Below are 22,438 nucleotides of genomic sequence, written 5' to 3'. Positions count from 1 at the left end.
AGTATTAAATGCAATGCTTTTTTATTTTAGTATTTGCATATTTCAAGATTAAAGTTGCTGGGTGATGGCAGTGCTCACATTTATTATCCCAGCACTCGGGAGGCAGAGGCAGGGGGATCTCTGTGAACTGGAGGCCAGCCTGGTCTACAGATCAAGTTCTAGGACAGGCTCCAAAGCTACAGAGAAACACTGTCTCAAAAAAAAAAAATTTATAAATAAATAGTCAGCAAATAGCAAAGTAATCCTTAAGGCTGAATTTTATGTTGTAATACAAAATAAGCATAATAAAAACTAAATTAGCCTAAAAAGAGAAAAAAAAATCCTTTGGGTTCTGAGCTTGGCAAGATGAAAGCTTAAGTTCAGTTAAAAAATTAGTCAGGCCAGGCATGGTGGCACACACCTTATTCCCAACACTGGAGAGACGAGGGCACTTGGCTATGAGTTCAGGACAAACTTTGTCTATACATCCAGTTCCAGGCCAGTAAGGGCTGCAGAGAGACCTACAAATAAACAAAGTAAGTCAGGAATAAAGAAAGCTTCACACAACAGAATGCTCAAACTTCCTAGGTGCCATCTGAGTAGATTTAATTTTGGCTTTAGTGCTAGCTGGGTAAACTGGTGACAGACAGAAGCACGGCTATTCTCATACCGCTTCTATGATAACCTTACCAGCCTTAGATGAGACACTATCAGTATTCTTTATTTGAGGAAATAAAATGAAATCACAAGTGGAAATGAACTGAATTTTTTTTTTTTTTTGGTTTATTTTTTGAGACAGGGTTTCTCTGTGTAGTTCTGGCTGTTCTGGAACTAGGCTGGCCTCGAACTCACAAAGATCCACCTGCCTTTGGCTTTCAAGTGCTGGGATTAAAGGTATGCCCCACCACCGCCTAAGTGCAAATTTTTTTTGAGGTGGGGAAGGGCTGAATATTTTCAACCCAAGCATTAAAAGCAGTCTACAGAGAGGAAAGTTGGTCGGTTACAGTCTTCATTCGAGCGGCTTGTCATTAGCAGCAGTATTAGTCGGTGACAGTCTTCATTCGAGCGGCTTGTCATTAGCAGCAGTATTTTTCACTATTAGCAGGAGGTCATTAGCAGCAGTATTTTTCACTATTAGCAGGAGGGATCAGCCATGCCATCAAAAATGTGTTACAAGCACCGTGCAGCTCCTGCCGATTTCAAGGTTCTTTAAGAAGTTATGTAACAGCTTCTCAAAAGAGGCAGCTAGATGGCTCGGTGTCCCAGGATGGAGTTCGGTCCCCAGACCCACGTAAAGGTGGATGGGGAGGGCTGAGAACACAGAGTTGTTTTCAGGCCTCTGTGTGTGTGCCATGGCACATCCACTCAGACATGCACACATGTACTTTTAAAAATAAAAGTTCCTCGACTTGCCTTTACGCATGGCCTCTTAAAAATTGTACAGACTTGACAAAATCCCAGCGCAGAACTTAACATCAATGCAGTTGCTCTTTTCCTCTTTGACACAGCAACATACTGAAGTGTCACAGAATGTGAAAGAATTACACAAAAACGTGCTAGGGATGCAACGAAATTAAAAGCAATCACAGGTGTTACTCCTATTAAGACCAAGGCATTATAAGCAGACCTAACAAAAATTTAAACAATTTCAGATAGATCTGGGCAAGGTGGTAGCTACAATTGTCTCATCATTTTCTAGTGCACTCTTATGTCACAACATAAAAGTTGTGATAAAATATTTCTCTATTGTTTATTAACAAGCAGAATCCATGCACAAATACTAACAGCTCTGTCCTACATACACACACACACACACACACACACACACACACAGAGAGAGAGAGAGAGAGAGAGAGAGAGAGAGAGAGAGAGAGAGAGAAAACCATTAAACAATTTCCATGTGATCTACTATTTCTACTTCCGGTTCTATACGCAAAACAAATGAAAACAAGGTTTTCAAGAGACACTTGAGTAAACACATATTCATAGTGGCATTATCACAGCAGCAGAGGCCGGTATCAATATGTGAGCCTCCCTGCACCCCAGATAGGCGCACACAAAATAAATGTAAAAAAAATGTTCATAACAATAAAACTAGGCTTAATGTTACTCAAAGGTTCATTTCTGCCTGTTTCCTGAATGTGTACCAGGTCCCTTTGAACAGGAGGAATTTCAATTGTTTCACCCTTTTCATTTGCATAATCTACTAAGGAGCATTTAAAAACAAGAACAAGGACTAAAGCTGAAAAGAATTGACAGGTTTTTGGTTTTTTGGTTTTAGTTTTTTTTTTTTGATACAGGATTTCTTTGTGTAGTCCTGACTGTCCTGGAACTCGCTCTGTAGACCAGGCTGGCCTAGAACTCAGAGAGCCTCCTGGCTCTACCTCCTGAGTTCTAGGGTTAAAGGTATGTGCCACTATGCCTGGTGACAGGCATTTTCTTAAGAATGAAAGCATACTAGGATGTCAAGAAAGCTCGTGAGTGAAGATGCTTGTTGGTGAGCCCTACAACCCAATCTTGATCCCAGGAACCCATGTGGAAACGGGAACTGACTCCCACAAATCGTTCTGAGTGCTACCTGTGCATCATGGGACAACCTCCCACTGCAAACAAAAGAAAGAAGCGAGTGGGGCCAGTGTCTTTAAGCAATTGAAGCATTAATTCTTAGGCACTGTCTGTCTTTGAAGTTGAGGTGTGTTTCTTGTATGCAGCAGAAGGATGGATCCTGTCTTCTTATCCATTCTGCTAATCTGTGTCTTTTTATAGGTGAGTTAAGACCATTAATGTTGAGGGATATTAATGACCATTGTTCATTCTTGTTTGTTTTTTTGATTTGGTGATGGTGGCGAAATTATGTGTGGGATTCTATCCCTTTTTCCTTTTGGCTGTTGGTAAAGTGGAATTATCTATGCCTATAGTTTTCTGGTTGCAGTTAACTTCCCTGGGTTGCAGTTTTCCTTCCAGAACTTTCTGTAGGGCTGGATTGGTGGATACATATTATTTGAATCTGGTTTTGTCATGGAATATCTTATTTTCTCCATCTATATTGATTGAAAGCTTTGCTGGGTATAGTAGTCTGGGCTGGCATCCGTGGTCTCTTAGTGTAGGTAGAATATCTATCCAGGACCTTCTGGCTTTCAGAGTTTCCATGGAAAAGTCAGGTGTTAATCTGATAGGTTTGCCTTTATGTGTTACTTGACCTTTTTCTTTGCTGCTCTTAATATTTATTCTGTATGTTTGGTATTTTGATTATTATGTGGCAAGCAGACTTTTTTTTTTTTTTTGGTTCAGTCTATTTGGTGTTCTGTAGGCTTCTTGTATTTTCAATGGCATGTTTTTCTTTAGGTTGGGAAAGTTTTCTTCTATGATTTTGTTGAATATGTTTTCTGTACCTTTGAGTTGGATTTCTTCACCTTCTTCTATACCTATTATTCTTAGATTTGGTCTTTTCACGGTATCCCATATTTCCTGGATATTTTATGTTAGAGATTTGTTGAACTTAAGATTTTCTTTAGTTGATGAGTCTATTTCTCCTAGTTATCTTCAACTCCTGAGATTCTCTCTTCCATCTCTTGTATTCTGTTGGTTATGCTTGCATCTGTAGTTCCTGATCATGTTTACCCAGTTTTTCTATTTCCAGAATTCCCTCAGATTGTGCTTTATTGTCTCTATTTCAGTTTTTAGGTCTTGAACTATTTCCTTGAGAGATTTGTTGATATCTTGTAATTTTTGGTTTGTTTTTTCTTCCATTTCTTTAAGGGATTTTCTCATGTCCTCTTTGAGGTCCTCTATCATTTTCATGAAGATGTTTTTAAGGTCATTCTCTTCTGCTTCATCTGCATTGTGATGTTCAGGTCTTGCTGGTGTATGGTTCCTAGTCGCTGGTGGTGTCATATTGGGTTTTCTGTTGTTGAATGTGTTTTTACTTTGTCCTCATGCTTTCTTCTGGTGGGTGTAGCAGGAGTCTCTTCCTCTCCTGGTAGATAGGGGACCAAGGTTCCCTTCTGGTTGATGTAAACAGTTCCAATACTCTGATGTCTGTCCTCTTGTCGTGGATGGAGGTGGCACTGTTACCGGGGCCTTGGCAGTGTCTGGGTGTGTTGGATCCCACTGCCGAGTTCGGATCCGGTGAGCAGACCCCTGGCATCAGATGTTTCCAAGCCAGTCACTGCTTCTCTTGGTGTCAATAGATTTTTGAATGTGAGAGAACTGAAAAGTACAGACCAAGTGAATCACAAACAAAGATCCCTTATTTGCCCAGCAAGAGATGATTTTGTGGCAATCACCTTAATGTCAATAGGAGTACAATGTACTGTTTGAGCAACAATAACAGAATACAGCAGGACAGTCAACAAGTGAGAACAGCTTGGGGAAGGGTAAGCTGTTGTTCAGTGGGTCTCGACTTTTGTCCAATTAGTATTGTGCTGGAAGGTGGCTACATGGTGTGTGCATAGTCAAACCACTATAGGGTACACTTAAAATAGGTAACCATGAATTTTATACAAATTTTCCCACAATCTAAAAAACCCAATGATAACTTCGTTGAGACAGGGTCTCACTATGTACCTCTGACAGGCCAAGTGTGCAGTGGAAGCCACCAGAGTGGCTTCAGACTTAGAGATACACCTGCCTCTCCTTCCAGAGTTACTGAGATTTTTTTTAAAGGTGTGAGTCGCCACACCCACAACAACAACTAATTAACTTTTTACGAGTGCTCATTCAGGGTCAGCAAGATGAGCTCAGCTGGTTAAGGTGGTCACAGTCAAGCCTGGCAGCCTGAGTTTGATCCCTGGAACCCATGGTAGAAGAGGAAAACCAGTCCTTTCCAATTACTGGACCTCCACATAAAATATTCACAGGAGTGCTATACTCACATGTCCTGGGAATTTAGGTGAGGAAATCTTGGGGACAGCACTTTAGAAATTCTACTTCTGTCAATGTCAATCTTCACTGCTTCTTTAGATTCATTTACAAGACTATTTTTGGAGGGAGCAATATCCTCAGTGGTCTCTTCCGTGACAAAAATGCTGCCTAAAGGGAAACTCTCTGCTTAATGGACAGGACAGGCACATGCCTTTAATCCCAACACTTGGGAGGTAAGCAGAGGCAGGGAGGCAGATCTCTATGAGTTCAAGGGCAGCCTGGTCTACAAATCAAGTTCCAGGACAGCCAAAGCTGACTCCAAAAACTAAAAAGTTAGGCACTTAAACCATTCATCTCTACCAGTCCAGAAAGAACTGTTACTACTATTTTTTTTTTTACTATTGCAGTATGTTTCACTGAATTAATTAGTTTTACTAATATTAAAAAAGTAAAACTGATGGTGAGGTTGCTGCTCAGTGGGGAGATGTGCTTGCAGCAAGCAGGCCTGCTGGTCTGAGTTCAATCCTGATGACCTGAGCTGACAAGGTGGCAGGAGAGAACCAGACCCTGAGAATTGTCACGTGACCCCCCTCAGGCACTCAGTGGCCTGTGCACAATCACATATGTGTGCGCATAAATGTATACAGTGCTGAACTTGAAAATTTCAACATGGACTCACAGTGTTTGCTAGAATCGGAAAAGACTTCTGGTAAGAAGAGTGTGTTCAGTTACGGGAGCCACAGGACTGAGGACGATGCACAGTGAGCAAAGGCACTGCAGCTTAGAGTGGTATCCTTTCTTGTCAGAATGAAGGCTCACTGTCATGTAACAAAACCAATGAATGTTCTAATTAAGGAAAGTGGGCGCTCATGAGCTGCCAACAGTGCCTTCAAATGAGCCCTTCCCCCATTAGGAAGTGTCTACCATCTTACTGTGACACCACAGATTTCACCATTCAATTTACATGTGCACTTCAGCATTGGGGCATCAAACATATTTACAAATACATTAAAAAAAATAGACCTTAGGCTCAGTGTGGTGGTGGTGTACATTTTTAGTTCCAGCACTTCAGAGGCAGAGGCAGGCAGATCTCTAAGACCAGCCTGATGTACAGTGAGTTCTTCGATGTCTCAAAAAGGGGGGGGGAGGGTAAACACAAGGTGATAGACACATTTTTTCTAGGTTCCCATTGTGTGTGAGCATTTTACTATAAAGACTAGCAAACATTTCCTGACATTTTTCTAGGTTCCCATTGTGTGTGAGCATTTTACTATAAAGACTAGCAAACATTTCCTAATGAATCACTGAGTGGTGGTAGATGGTCCTATCACTACAAACCCAGATCCTCTTTTGACCGGAGACACAGACCACTTAGAGACCCCAACGTGAGATCCGCTGCTCCACACTCCAGCTTCAAACTGCTGCTAGATGTGGTCCCATCAGCTTATCAGTTTGACAGCTTCGACTGTTGTGGCTTTGTGATGTGTTGTTGAATCTCATGGTCATGTGACCATCATTGCAACTACAGTGCTGGGAACCCTTGGTACAAGGCAATGGTGTACACAGTTGCACACTTGGTGGATCAAGCATTTGGTTAGTCCTTGCACACTAGTCCTGGTTTACACCATGAGAATAGCAAAGACAGATCAAATACTCAGACTAGGCATCAGTTCCAGTCAAGATGAATTGCTCTCCTTCCTACAGGGGAAGGATCCAATATATTCTACTTGCTGCCATGTGGCTAGTAAGTGTCCTATGGGTTCTGCCACACTGAAGCCTATGTTGCTCTTTATTCCTGGCAGTTCCAACATCCAGCAACAGCAATAGCTTGATAAGATGTGGCCAGGGGAAATGTATGCTATTCAGCCTTCCAAATTTTTACAGTGCCAGGCATGTGGAGAGGGTATAACCACAAGGAGGCAGTAGCGCACACACAATTTCTATGGGTGATCCTCAACATGTACCCATCCTGACAAAAGTAAGAAGCCAACCAGGGACTTGAGGTTCAGAGGCCCCCATGCTAAAATGGGAAGTGTAAATCCTCAAGGTGGGGGTGGGGAAAGCCCAGAGAAAGGGCATGGATGTCCTAGAGATGTCACTCAGCATCGTGGCATGGAGGCTTTGAGTCAGAGCACACCAACAGGCAGCAAAGGCTTCAGGTCTTTCTATCCCAGGGTGTATAGAATGCGGTGTGATATTTCAATAAATGTATACAGTATGTACTGATGAAGTTTCAGTCATTAACACTTTGGTCTTCTTGTCTTCACTTCCTTTGAAGCCTCTGAACTCTTTCTGTCCCTAGCTATCCGTAGAGGAGGTACTAGATTATTGTGAACTGTAGTTACCCAACTGGGCTACACAACAGTAGAACTTAATCCTTCTAATAGTGGTTTGGAACTATTATCTAAACTCTTTCTGTCTTTCTCCAACTTTGCAGCCTCCATCAAAACCACAGTGAGATATATCACCTCTCTCCAGTCAGAAAGGAGATATACGTGTGTGTGTGTGTGTGTCTGTGTGTGCATATAAATATAAATGTAATCCATACATGTGTGTATGTATACATATGTGTGTGTGTGTCCATATATAAAGACAAAACAACAAATGTTAGCAAGGATGTAGAGAAACGGGCACGCTTGTATGCTCTTGTTGGGAAAGTTAACACAGTCACTATGATGAAAAGCACTGGGCTAGTGTTGCTGGGGATAAGTTTGTGCCTTGTGAAGCTGGGCTTTGAGCTACAGCTCCAGAACCCTGAATTGTGGATTTAAAAACACACATTCCATTTTCTGCTTGGTGGTTGGTCAAATAAAACATTTTCCTTGCTGGGGTCAGTATAAATCAGATGTTTTCTAGATTTTCTGTTTTCTTTTATATTTCCTAGTGCTTTGCTGCCTAGTTCAAAATTGCTACCTAGTTTGCCTCATTTCCTGGGAGCATTTTCTTCAGAGTTCTGTTCTTGTAAGCATTGTTCTTAAATCTGGTCAATGAAAGTGATTGATATGTTCCTCTAGTCTAGTGTGTTCATGCAGGAAAATGTACTACTGTAAGTGCCACGGATGGGAAGTTTACTGAATCGTTTTCAGATTATTTTCTTACTAGTGTAAAGATCATCTTTGTATTTAGACAATTTACCAACTTCCTCCCTTTTCTACATTTTGGAAATTACATCATAGTGCTGAAGAAGGGTCATCATGGCTGACCTGTTTGACCAGTGTTCCAAGAAAACAGTTACAAATATTCTTTTACTACAATTGTTTAATGCATGTTTGTGATTTTTGTTTGAGCAAGCAATGAATCTGAGCATGTAAACCCCTGCAAAGTTAGAATGATGCCATCCTTAGCTGAAAACCCTATTATTGCCTTTCTGCACATGTTTCCAGTGTCCTTACCAAACAGTACAGGAATGTGTATTTGCTAATAATATGCACTTCCCAGTGGATGTGTTGCATTTAATGACTGCTTCATGACTTCACTAAACTAGCCTTCTGCAAAAGACAAATGAGTGAACCTGGTGAATATGACAAAGCAAGCTTCCACTCAAAGCCCATTATGACAAACTTTATAAAGCACTGGGTCAGATGGAGCAGTTAAACTAACATAGCAGCTATAGGTGTTCTCCCTAACTAATCTGCATACAGCCAAGGCCTGGAGACACTCAAAAGAATGGCTGTGCGTGTGGCTTTGAAGCAGGACTTTCGACTGCCCTTGGAGTGGGCAAGTTCTCTAACACTGTTTATGCAATTTAAATCCTACCTGCCAGATTCAGCTCTTGCCATGTTTTAGGAAATTAAATCATGTGACAAATTGGTAATTACGTTTGAAAATGTTTCAGCTGAATGGGCTTCCTGCAATAAAGCTCCCACATAGCTAGGACATCCTGGGCACACTTTAGAGTTGATATATAGCATTTTAAGTGTTAAACTTTTAACTCAACGTGGGCACTAGTATCCGTGAATGGAACATCTTGCCTCTCAACTATCACACACTGCTTGATGCCAATTTATTGTGTGAAACACTGCTTGTAGAATTTGATCACAGAGATGTCCTCAGGGGCTGAGACACATGGTTCTTGGTTAAATATTTTCAACTTACTGGCCTTTCATTTTCAATTTTCATTTGCTTTTTGGTAATCTTTCCTACTGGCAGTCATAGTCATATCACATTGTTTACCTGTTTCTGGATAAAATGTCCTTGACACTGGTGATGTGTTGAGGAATAGAAAACAGATGACCAACATGGGGATTTGATGAGAAGGAAAAATGAGATTGAAGACAGGAGGAGGCTGGGGCACTGACTGCCTGTGGAACACTGGGAGCACAGTTACACGCCCTTGGCTTTTTTCCTGTTGGTGATGCAGCCCCTAATGAATCTAAACGAGTGAAATGCAATTAGTTCAACATGTTGGGTAGGTATCAAATAAAGCGGTAGCCTGTTTTTGTTTTGCTTTTTTTTTTTTTTTTTTTTAGAGGGGAGCCTTAAAATTGTTTGTTTAGGAATACAGTCTAAATACACTTCTAATCAAAGACTGTGAGAAAAATTACACAGATCAGCAGCTAGCTTAATTGGCTTCCTATAAACTTATTAACAAATTAGGTTACAAAATACAAAAGCACTTCAGTGAATCATCATGAGGTAGCCAACTCAAAGCTGAGTTTTAACGTGGTTTCCACAACACGCACGACTTCATAGCTATCCACACAATGAGTCATTTACCTCAAGCCTGCTAACAACTCTGGGCTACCTGGTATTCTGTAAGGGCAGTCTTACCCGTTGAGTCAGGAGTGAGTAGTTCGTAAGTCAGCAGGATAGGTAGCCCTCACAGCAGTCATGAATAACACAGCTGTCTCTCCAAGGTTCTAGAACGCTCAGGACATACTTTAAGAACTAAGTGGTTTATCAACTCATGTGTTTGGTTATGAAGGACATATGTATGGTACACATAATAGAATTCGGTGAATTTACAGATGGCAACTCTAATGGTCACATGAAAGCTTACTGAAACACCAGCCTGCTACCAGATGTGGGTTTCTGGGCAGAGGAACAACTTAGTATGTTCTAGAGTGGACAATGTGGGAGGGGAAAACCAGTTTACTCTCAGGGCATGAAAATTATCTTCTGGAAAAAATTTTCACTTTTCTCACTACTCTTATTTGACAAAATTAAAAGCTGACCTTTTCGTTTTAGATTACCAATTTCCAATAAATTTGCCTTCTGTGAAACAGAAAGTATGGCAACTAAAACATTTTTAAAAGAATGTTGCTGTGAATTGCAGTAAATGGCTTTGCAGACGGGGAGGTAGAATAACCACAGACAAGGTATCCAAACTTTTGGTGAGGACTTTACTCCAAAGTCTTATGACCAACTGTAGAAAAATAACTGGTTAATCTGACAGTGAAGGTACTTAGGGCACTGAATAAATGGTCTCAGAAAGCAAAAACAAACCAATTCACACAGCCACAGAAAACAATGCTCTACTACTCCCCAGCGATAGGTAGGAAGAAGGGTTAAGAGTTTGGGCACAGACCTTGTAAAGCTCCCCCAGCACAGATACTTTCCAACTCTACCTTTAGGATCTTGCTATTGGTCCTGAGAAAGGTCAGGGCACACAGTGGAACTCATTACATGAGATACATTACATGAGATACATTTATGATTCCAGTATGCTTCAGTCTAATGCTCTCCTAACTGAGCTATTTCGGCTGTGTGCCGTCATGTTGAATGTAATGTCTGGTATAGATACTCAATAATCATTAACTTCACCACCACAAAGATCGAATGTCTGATTCCATGGAAAACCATGATGGGCTCAGGTGATGGCTCAGTTAGTAAGAAGCCTGACATATAAGCTCGAGAACCTGAGTTCTCTCTCTCTCTCTCTCTCTCTCTCTCTCTCTCTCTCTCTCTCTCTCTCTCTCTCTCTCTCTCTCTCACACACACACACACACACACACACACACACACACACCCCGCCCCAGTGCTTACTGCAGTGTGTGGCTGTAACCTGAGTTCTGGGGAGATGGAGACAGGAGCAGCTCTGGGGCTCACCAGCCTGGCCAGCCCAGCTCAACCTGTGAGCTCCAGATTCAGAGAGAGAACAACTGAGGAAGACACTCTTCTGCACTGCTGTCTGGCCCATGCTCATAGGTACACACGTCTGCAAACACAGGTGCACACACACATACACAGACAAATAAAAAGAAAACATCATGAACTGAGTGGATTGTATCTTTAATAGTTCATGGGTAGTTATTACATGAGAATTGCAATGTAAAATAAAACTAAAGAGTTTCCTGATAGTGGGCTAAAACTACAAATAATTGAAAATTTTCAGAAAACCTATATTGAAAACTTCCTTGTATTTTGTTCCAGTGCTTTACACTATAAAAAGGTGCAACACGAGAGGGAGCTCAGTGTAAAGAGCTCCTGCCAGCAAGGGGGAAGCCCTGTCTTCCATCCCTAGTGCCATGGAAGTTATTGCATGAACAAAAACAAATCTGTTCATTCTTGACTTTCAGGGTATCAAGGCCCCTTTCACATTCCAGTTCTTCAGTTCTGGGTCAAAACAATCACTACTTCTTCATTGAAATGTGTTTATTCAAGCCGGGCAATAGTGGTGCATGCCTTTAATCCCAGAGGCAGGTGGATCTCTGTGAGTTTGAGACCAGCCTGGTCTACAAGAGCTAGTTCCAGGGCAGCCTCCAAAGCCACAGAGAAACCCTGTCTCGGGAAAAAAAAAAGAAAGAAAAGAAATGTGTTTATTCATTTTATTAAAAACTTTGCAGGGCTGGAGAGATGGCTCAGGTGTTAATAGCACTGGCTGCTCTTGCAGGACCAGGGTTCAGTTCCCAGCACTTGCAGGGTGACTCACAACCCTCTGCTAATTGCCCCAACAGTCTCTTCTGTCTTCCTTGGGCACCAGGCATGCATGTGGTACACAGACAGACATACATGCAGACAAGCACTCATACACATAAATCACAAAAATAAAATAAGTCTGAAACATGTCTATTTGTTTTAATATTATCCACATTTCACAATACACAAACATTAAAACTATAAAATAAGTCAGTGTAATTTAATTATGTGATAAGTCCACTTGTAATCATTTTCCTTTGAGCATGGAGGCTTGGCTTGCCATCAATAATCGTTCTCATACTGCTAGGTATAACAGCTAATGAAAGAGAACAGAACATATTACATATGTGGCACTAGGCTCACTATTGCTCATTAAATAAATAAGAACCCTAGAGATGACCCATCTAACCCAGCAGACTTGACAAATGAGTGTCTCCAAATTTAACTTTTCCCCTGCTCCTGGAGGTAACATAGTTTTATGCCAGAACTCAAGTACTAAACTAAATTTCACCCTTGGTTATATACCCTTATTTTACCCTTAGTGGTGTATCATTTCACTTATGAGCCAGGAAATGAAATAGGTGATTTTGCTGTTGGTGCTGTTTGCAGTATTTGCCAGTAACCCTTGCATGGCTTACTTCCCTGCACAGCTGGGGTCTAGTCCATCTGTGCACTGGGCTTCCTGCAATGCTGGCACTGTCCTATCTATACAAATCAATAAAGCTCACAACACCTGGGCCTAAAAACCTTAACTGTGTTTTGACAATTTTATTCAAAGTCTTGATTTAAAAATCATTTTAAAGTAATTTGGGGGGGGTCGGGGGTAGGGAAAACAGGAGAGAAATGGAAAGTAAAAGTACTAAGCCTTACTTTCCAAGTCATTGTCCTTAGCAGACTCTTTTCTGTCATTATACACACAAATAGTTTATTGACATTTCGTGAGGCTAATGCAATAAAGGAGTTGTCTCTTCTAAAAAAAGATCAAAACCTTTTCTCTCAGTATGTGCAGATTCAACCCCCTAGATTACAAGTAACTTAACATCCAGTTGCCCTGTTTCTCTATAATTGACTACAAAAAAAAACAAACATAATTGAACAATGAACTATGTGTCATTTTAATGCAAATTCAGATATACCTAATATCTAATTGACCTTTAAACTGTAGCTGTAAGTAGCAGTCACCAAGTTAAACAGCACACAAACAAGCACACAAAACACACAGCAAGCTGTTTGTAAGGTGGATTTTTTTTTTTTTGATGTAAATAATTGTTTCTCACTGGAACAATTTACTCAAGAAATTGGGATAATCATAGTAATGAGACAAAAATCTCTATAAAACAAGGGGTTTTATTGCCTCAAAGAAATTCTTGATGGCAATATTTTTCATAATTTATCTAAAAACAGGAGAGTTCCACAAAGGCCAGAGGATGGCAAACTATTTCAAATGAACAAAACAAAACAGTATAAAAATACATTTGACAGAACAGGGGAGAATTTTTAAAAATATATACACTCTGTTGAAACACTGATATGCAAAGAAATAACTTTTGGCCTATGGTCAAACTTTAAATTGCCAATTAATTAAAATCCAAAGTACTGACTTTAATGTTGAAAGATAACATTAACTCTTGATTGCAGGATGAGACCTGACCACTTGATTTCTATATAAAGGACTGAAAATATAAAGTATCAAATATATGCAGTAGTGTAGCAAGAAAATAGCTGGCAGAAATAATTATTCAACAAGTACTGATAGTTAAAACCTCCCAAGACTTTTCTATGCACAACAAACAAAGGAACATTACAAGAGTTTCAATCTTAAATGGCAACTGTTATACTTCTTTCTTCTTCAGTATGAGTGGACCAACATTATCGCCTGTCAATTCATTATGCTTATTATGGGACCCATCACAGGCAGGAAACTAAAAGGGAAAAGAATTGCAAATGTTATTTTACAACGGGATTCACAAAGTAGAGACATTTGTGAAATGCTCACCAAGCCAGTATGCCACTTACTGAAAAGAGCTTCTCAGTGAGAGCTTGTCATTGTGCTTCCTGACAGAGCACATGCCCACCATCCACCACTCCACGCCCCATGCGGCCAGGCAATGTTAGGTAAAAAGAAGACTTTCCCAGCACTCAGGAGGCAGAGGCAGGTGGCTCTCTGAGATCAAGGCCAGCCTGGTCTACGAGTATCGAGTTCCAGGACTGCCAGTGTTACAGAGAGAAATCTTGTCTTGTAAAACAATCAATCAAACAAACAAAACAAAACAAAAACTCTTTGGCTAAATCTATCTCAGTAAGTATAAAAGTTTAAAAAGGGATAAAAATAAGCTCTTATTCTCTATGAAGCTCTACATTTTAGCTAATTTCTTTCTTTCTTTTTTTTTTGTTTTTTTTTTTTGAGACAGGGTTTCTCTGTGTAGCTTTGGAGCCTATCCTGGCACTCGCTCTGGAGACCAGGCTGGCCTCGATTAGCTAATTTCTTATTTAATAAAAAAATAAAGTAAAATTTCCAATGTTTTCTCATAAAACTCATACTGTAAAGTTTGTGAAAAAATATTAAAGATGTGTTATTAAATGCTCAATCCATCCAAATATAGTTATAATCAACATTTTATTATAGGCTTTCCTCTGAATTTATTGTGACACTCGTATTTTAAAAGCAAACTTACAATCCTATTGTAATATGCTTTTCTTCTATTAAAGCAGGGCCAGAACTCAGGTCCTTATGCCTGGATGTCAAAATTAACCAACAGAGCCATCTTCCCACGAAACATTTCTTTAGAATATGATCTATGGGCTGGCGTCATGGCTCAGAGGTTAAGGGCATTGACTACACCTCCAAAGGTCCTGAGCAACCAGCAACCACAGGGTGGCTCACAACCATCTGTAATGAGATCTGATACCCTCTTCTGGCCTGCAGGGAAGCATACAGGCAGAACACTGTACACATAATAAATAAACAAATTTTCTCTTTCTTTTTTTTTGAGACAGGGTTTCTCTGTATTGCTTTGGAGCCTGTACTGGAATTCGCTCTATAGACCAGGCTGGCCTTGAACTCACAGAAATCCACCTGCCTCTGCCTCCCAAGTGCGGGGATTAAAGGCATATGCCACCAACACCCAGCTTAAATAAATCTTTTAAAAAAAAATTGTATTGATTTCCCAATATCCCAATATCAGTTCTGACTTCTTGCACTTTGACTATTGCCTATTACAGTGTTTCCAAAACTTTGCTGTTAAAAAGAATGAAACAAAAGCATTGTACTTAAAATTTCAAATAACCTTCACCAAATACGAGAAAACAGATTTTTTTCAACTAGAATTCATTTTCCTCATTAAAACCTATGTTATTACGGTTAGCATTTACTAGCTTCCACTATGTAAGATATTTTACATGTACCATGTCATTAAATCTTCAAAAATATCTGCTGCAACAACAACAACAAACCTACAAACAAGAGATTAAAAGTCAATTAACTCAGGTTATGCATATTTGCCTTTAATCCCAGCACTCAAGAGGCAAAAGCAGCCAGTGTTTGTGTGAGTTCCAGGCTAGTTGGCAAATACCACCAATTCTAGGCCATTTAGTGCTATACAGTGAGATCCTGTTCAAAGAGAGAAAGAGACACAGAGAAACTGGTCCAAACCAAACAAAGCTGGCAATTTGCTTAACCTGCAGAAGAGACAGACTGGCATCTAATTTTAGTAATTACTTGTTTTGACAAAGTTTAAGCTCCTCTCCATTAAATCTTAAATAACAACAAACAAACAGAACGATTTAAAAATCTATTGCTCTGCACAAATGCTGAGCAGTGTGAGAGCCTCAGAGTTCACTGCGCTCTGCCCTCCTCTAATTCAGGCACTATCAAGCAAAAAAGGCAAACTTCAACTTGGGAGTATCAGCTCTCAACATCAACAGTATGGAAAAATCCCTGAACTGGGGACTGAAACAATCCTAACTCCAAACAATTTTATCACATGTGTAAATGAGTATCTTACCGTCTTGGAGCGCCAACACCTACAATAAGCTGCTTTAGTAAGACACAGATCTTCAATGTTTATCTCGTTCACCACTTTGGGATTTTCTTTTTGTATTTTCAGATTAATCAAGCTATCCTTCTGTTGTTTCTTCTTCGGGAAGAATGGACGAACTGCAAGGTAGCCAAGAAGTGCAAGTACACCAAGGAAGGGCAGTAGGCGGAGCCATTCTGAAACTAAACATGTGCACAGTTGTCAGCATCTGCAGAGCTCTTGTAAGGAACACAAAGACTTCAAGTTCACGAGTGTGTGCTGCTTCCCATAACCTGTCTACCATATCTGTACACGGCATAAACACAACAGACCCAGCCCTACTAGGATTATCTTACTTGCAGGCTAACTCAAATTGTGAAACTGAAATTTTTGGAACAGGTACTGTTTTAAATATCCTATCTCATTATACCTGTTAAGTATATTTGTGCTTGTATTTACTTTTATCTGGACTTATAAGCAATGTAATTATGAAAAATGTCTTATTAACTTTAGAAAACATGCTCACAAAGGGGTACAGACCAGGCTGGAGAAACCCACAGAAACAGCTGACCTGAACAACGGGAGCTCTTGGTCCCCAGACTGATAGCTGGGAATCTAGCATGGGACTGATCCAGAACCCAGGAACGTGGGTGTCAGTGAGGAGACCTAGGAAATCTATGGGGCCTCTTGTAGTAGATCAGTACTTATCCCTAGCATAGGTGTGGACTTTGGGAGCCCATCCCACATAGAGGGATACTCCCTGAGCCAAGACACTCGAGGGTGGGCCTAGGCCCTATCCCAAAGGACATGACAGACTCTGAAGACCCCCTGTGGAAGGCCTCACTCTCCCTGAGGAGCAGGGTTTTAGTTGGGGGGGAGGGTGGCAGGGGAGGAGGAGAGACAGAGGGAACTGGGATTAGCATGTAAAACAATCTTGTTTCTAATCCAAATAAAAAAAAGAAGAAAACACGCTCCCTGTTCTCCTTAATTCCATATCTAAACCCATACAATGGAAATTCCACACAAATTTTACTACTGATTGATAATTGCAGGCTGAACATAGCCTCAAATGTTTCAACTTTTTTTTGTTTTGTTTTGGTTTGGTTTTTGGTTTTCTGAGACAGGGTTTCTCTGTGTAGCTTTGAAGGCTGGTCCTAGGACTAGCTCTTGTAGACCAGAGATCCTCCTGCCTCTGCCTCCCAAGTGCTGGGATTAAAGGCATGTGCCACCACCACCTGGCTTCAACTTGATTTTTAAGTAAAAAAAAAAAAAAAAAAAAAAAAAAAAAAATCCTTTAAAAGAGCTATTTTAATGAATTGGAATCTTTACATAGTGAATATTCTCATTTTAAGATTCGTATTAAATACCTTTTAGGGTGTCTAGTCAATCTTTAGAAATACAAACAACCCAAATGAAATGGCTCTCTCAAAGGTCTGACAGGGCTCCCAGTCACCTCTGGGCATCCTTGCTGACCTGCCCCACACCCTGCTAGGCACTGAAGCCTAGCTAAAAGATTATGTGCCAAAATATGCTAACAAACTTCAATAGTAAGTGATGGGCTTCAGAGTATAACTGAGCCAACTCACTTAACACGCTGAGTGCTTTGACGACTGCATCATTTTAATATTATAATCTTATTACTTGTAGATAAAATGCAGTGCAAGCAGGATTAGTTCATCAGCCTAAATAGAATGCCCATTCTAAGTCACCATGAATCAAATTCCACAGATCTAAATTTAAATGTTTTTCTATTTAACCACTAACAAGCATGGGCTTGGTAACGCTTGGAAAATGAAAGTGCTGGGGATGGAGCTTAGTGGTCCAGTGCTGGCCTACTGATATGATAAGAAAGCAGTTTTGATTCAATACAATGCCAGAGATGGTAATGAAATAACTTATTTATATAAGCGAATAATTGCTGAATGTAGAAAATATCAAGTATTACTCAATGTAGTGCTTTAAAATCACTAGGCAGACATGGAAGCATCCTTCTACAATTCCAGCACTTGCTCTTTCTGTGGTATCCACAGATCCAGAGTAAGAGAATGGGTATCTATCTTCTTCTATTGCACTCTGACTTACTGCCTTGAGATGGAGTTTCTTGTTTAGCCAGAAACTCACCTTTTTCTAGGCTGCCCGTCTCTGGCCCCTAATACTAAGGCTTTTCAGATGGGTCCTGGGACTCATCTGGGACAAGTTCTCATGCTTGCAGAGGAAGCACTCTTACCCACCAAGCTACCTCCCCAGTCCCTAGGTTCTTAAATATGTATTATTTACTTTTTAATATCGTTATTGTTTCATATTGGGACCTTGGCAGGGATTAAATGGCTCTACCGTCTGCTGACAGGATCACAGGTCTACATGACCAAGTCTGATCTATGCAGCACTCTACCAGTTGAATGACATCTCCAGTCCTTAAAACTGTCTTTATGAACAATTAATTCCTTGGTAATCCAGTGCTCTAAAATAATAAAAATCTGCTATGAGAGGTATTGTTATCACCTATAAAAAAGCAGTAACATAAAATATACTGAATACAATCTATTTTTTGAAGTCAAAGTTTTATAAAGTGAAAATAACACAGCATATAAAGCTCAATTTAACTGCTTTAAGCATATTAAATAAGACTTTTTGTGCTCTTTTTATTTTTTTCCTTCTTTTTTAAAACCTTTGAGACAGGATTTCTGTGTTTCTCTCCTGGCTGTTCTAGACCTCACTCTGTAGAACACACTGGCCTCTAATTCAAGTGCCTCTGCCTCCCAAGTGCATTAAAGGCATGTGCCTCCATGCCTGGCTGAGATAGTTCACAACTGTCTGTAACTCCAGTTCCAGGGGCTCCAGAATCCTCCTTACACAGACATACATGCAGACAAAACACCAATGCCCATAAAATAAAAATAAATACATTATTTTTAAAAAATTCATTATAAAGAGTATATTTCTTCAAATTGTTTTGTGTACTATTTATAATTAGTGACTCTCTCTCCCAGGAACGAGTATACTTAAAACTTGTTCAAAGCAAGTAGCTTATCTTAAAAGGATTTTTATTTGAGTCTTCTGTACCTTATATTTTTTAAAATATGAGTGTTAATGGCATGTCTTACCTCCCACGTGTCTTACCCACAATAACGGTCTACAAAAGCATGGACTGTATTTTGTCTGGGTCACCACTGTATCTTAAGAACCTAAATAGTGTCTGGCTCAATATACCAAACTTATTTTTTACTAAGACATGCATAATTTATACTTCAGTTTCTTTAGTTTTGTTTAAGGTTCAGAACAAGGAGTTTTGAAATTATACGGATCTGAAGACATCATCGAAAATAAAGTGTGCTCTTTCTAGATACAGGCAACTTCTACTAATCTACAACATTTGCTTTTGTACCTCACACGCCTCTCTTTCTTCTTATTATTATTACTATTATCATCATCATCATCATCATTGTGTATGAGTTTTGGGAGTTTGCCACTGGACATGTGTAGAGTCAGGGAACAAATTTTTGGACTTAGTCCTCCTTCCATTGTGGAATAAGCAGATCTACTTCAGGCCTGTGCAGCAAGTGTTTTTAGCCCACAAGCCATCTCAACAACCCCCCCTTTCTATTTTACACTACTGACTTTAGGGCAGATGGTTTAGGGGATGGCTCAGTCTGTTAATGTGCTTGCTTTATAAGCATGAAACCCTTCAGCTGTGGTGCAAGCCTTCAATCCCAGCACTCAGGAGGCAAAGGCAGGTGGACCTCTGTGAGTTTGAGGCTAGCCTGCTCTACAGAGGGAGTTTCAGGACAGTCAGGACTGTTACACAGAGAAACCCTATCTCAAAAACAAAAACAAAAACAAAAACAAAAACAACCAACCAACCACAACAAAAAGCACAAAGCCCCGAGTCCAACCACCAGCACCCAGGTTGGTGGTATGTGCTTGTAACCAGTGTTAGGCAGAGACAAGAGGATCCATCCCTAAGGCTCAATGGCCAGTCAGTCTAGCCTAACTGGTGAGTTCCAGACCAATGAGACACTGTCTCAGAGTAGGGAGACAGCATTCTGAGGATGACACTCAAGGTTATTGTCTGACCTCGACATGCACGTGCATACGTGTGCATCAACACACACATATATGAACACACACAGACATACACAGTGCGTAATAAATACTTCCTGAATAAAATCTCATGAATTTCCTCTGGTAAATCAATTTGTTTTCAAGTTTTATTGTATAAGCACTTTGTGGAGACATTGTGCAGTGCAAAAACAGCAGCCACTTGCTGTTTTTCTGCATGCAGTACACAGTGCAGTGCCTGGGACAGAACAGGAATGCAGCAAACAACTCAATTACTGTTTATCTTTAGTCTAAGTCCAGGTTTCAGTCATCTGCAAAACAGGAATAGCATGTATTTGTTTAAAGAACAATACTTACTAAGTACCCTATATTCTGGTTACTGCATTAGGAACAGGGATGCTTGCTGGTGGATAATGAGAAGAGGGGACAGACAGTAAGGAAGCAAAATACCAATAATAAAGTCTCAGGCTGTATGTACTAAGAGCCAGAAAGAAAATAAACAAGCCAACCAACCAACCTGGTGGCACAGTAGTAAGTTGACTGCAACTTCAGGTCAGGGAGTCAGGAAAGGGTTCTGAAAAAAAAGAAACTAGGCAGAGACCAGAAAAGTGGGAAGCCAAAGGCTCCCAGATTCCAGAATCTTCAAGACACAGAATGTGTAAAACCTTCCAGATGACCTTCACTCAGCAAACCTTGCACGACACTCTTTGAAAGAGAGCCAGTGCCGAGTGCTACCCTGAAGCTCCAGTTATGCATATGTCCGTCCATCTCCTCTCAAGAGATCCCAGTTCCCAGCCTCAACTACACTCGCATAACAACACTGCAATGTAGCCTAGTTGACTTGAGTTTATTCTTCATCAAGTTGGCATTTAGAGCATTGCCATCAGGTTTGTTTACCTTTCTCTATAGCTTACAAAATTAAGGTAGAGAAAGGTTTTAAGATGTTTAGGAAAAAATCTTCTCCTACCTCTAAAACTAACAAGCCTCAACATGCTGGGTGAAATGATAATGGGTTTTGAAGATACCAAAATTACAGACAAATGAACTGTCACAAAAGCGCTTGCCATCTGTATGGAATCAGAGATATAAAAAGGATTACAATTCTGCAAAATATGAGTAATTACATATCAGCCATGTGAAAGAAAAGTGATAATTCAGTGCTGAGAGGAACAAAAACTTCAGCTTTTGACACTTATTTTGACAGCTTTTGGGCCTTTCTGGATGATGAGGAAGAGAATAGTTCATGGGCAAATTAAGGGAGGAGCTACATAGCCAGCAGAGGAAGCTGCAGGAGAGGTGCAGACAAGACACTCATCAAAGGCCAGGGAGACTCAGTGCCTTGGTGTCTTTGGAATACAACAGAAAAGGAGAAGCACTGATATGCAATACGTAGGCAGGAATCTACCCTGGCAAGAGAGGATAGCACTGATGTGTGTAAATGTACTTAGAAAATTAACTATTTACGAAGTCAAGCTACAAACTGACGGAAGATGGATTGGAGGAGGGCCATGAGGAAGAGCAGAGGAGGATGAGGCTTCGAGAATTCTACCGAAAATATCAGGAACCTGGTGTGGTGGTGAGAGTTCACAGTCCCAGCACTCAGAAGACCAAGGAGGTAGGATCTGACCAACCTAGGCTACAGATTATGTCTTTAAAAAAAAAAAAAAAAACCCACAAAGACAGGGTCCAGAAGAAATTAATCCCACCTGGACCTAAAGTAGTAGATCATTTAAAAAAAAGAAAGAAAGAAAGAAAGAAAGAAAGAAAGAAAGAAAGAAAGAAAGAAAAGGTAAATTGTGAAAAAGAACCTATACTGAGGTTCTGTAAAACTTGATAAGCAGTATGTGGACATTTTCTGAGGATTGTCCACAGACTCAAAGTAGGTCTGTGAAAAACTCCCATTCTCTTTTAGAAATAAAAAAACTGACCTGACCCAGGGACTCACTATGAAATCCAGGCCAGGCTGAAACTGGCTATGTAGTTCAAGCTGGCATCAAAGATCCCCCTACCTCAGCCTCCAGAGTGGCCATGGCACGGCCTCCACCACACCTGACTCAGTAAATAGTGAAATCAATAGCTTTTGTGGTTGATTAGTTACAGAACTTAAGCTAAAAGTGGTGAAGCTTGTGGTTTTACTTTGTACATGAAAGGAGGTCTCTAATGTATGAAATAATCTACCTTCCCCAAGAAAAAGTATAAAAGAGCAGCTGTAAACAGAAGAAGAGCACACACAGAGGGGAGGAAATGGCAGGGCAACATCATTAAAGAAGGTGACAGACTAAAGGTCCACGGAGTAAGGGTGATACTGTGCTAATAGATGGCAGAGGCTTTGAAGGGGTCTGAGCGCAAGGAGCTGGGAAAGACACCAACTCTCCCTGCTTCATCCACCTGACAAGGACAAGGAGGATAAAGGTACCTGCCACTTAGTAGAGCTACAGTGAGGCAATTTCCTTCGAGTAAACTTCTATGCCTTATGGGAAGGAGACATCTTTGTAAGAAACATCAAAGGTCAGGAAACAAGCCAGGATCAGAAGGTCAAAGTCTAAAGGAGACTGGAGGTTGGAGAGAAATGCATTTTGGGTATCACTAGGAACTCCACAGATACAACTGGCTGACAATTGCATCCAATCTATTAAACAACAACAAAAAAAAAAAAAAAAAAA

At 40.3% G+C, this 22,438-nt stretch overlaps 1 protein-coding gene across 2 annotated transcripts in view; it reads right to left on the bottom strand.

The window, feature by feature from the left end:
* Positions 1–6: 6 nt before the first annotated feature.
* Cisd2 (CDGSH iron sulfur domain 2) overlaps positions 7–22,438 on the bottom strand; it is a 29,426-nt gene continuing 6,994 nt past the window's right edge. Inside the window, exons 2-3 of one of the 2 annotated variants that reach the window (XM_027395760.2) lie at positions 15,705–15,919; positions 7–500 (exon numbers count right to left, since the gene is read on the bottom strand). In XM_027395760.2, the coding sequence (XP_027251561.1) occupies positions 444–500; positions 15,705–15,919 (272 nt within the window). In that variant the 3' untranslated portion in view covers positions 7–443. Of the gene's footprint in view, positions 501–11,834; positions 13,623–15,704; positions 15,920–22,438 lie in introns of those variants that run through there. The other variant, XM_027395759.2, reaches the window with a different exon arrangement.

Source organism: Cricetulus griseus, assembly GCF_003668045.3.
Source record: "Cricetulus griseus strain 17A/GY chromosome 1 unlocalized genomic scaffold, alternate assembly CriGri-PICRH-1.0 chr1_0, whole genome shotgun sequence".
In the NCBI taxonomy this organism is placed as follows: Eukaryota; Metazoa; Chordata; class Mammalia; order Rodentia; family Cricetidae; genus Cricetulus; species Cricetulus griseus.
Note: the sequence above shows the minus strand (reverse complement) of the source record. Positions and strands in the feature narration are given on the sequence as shown.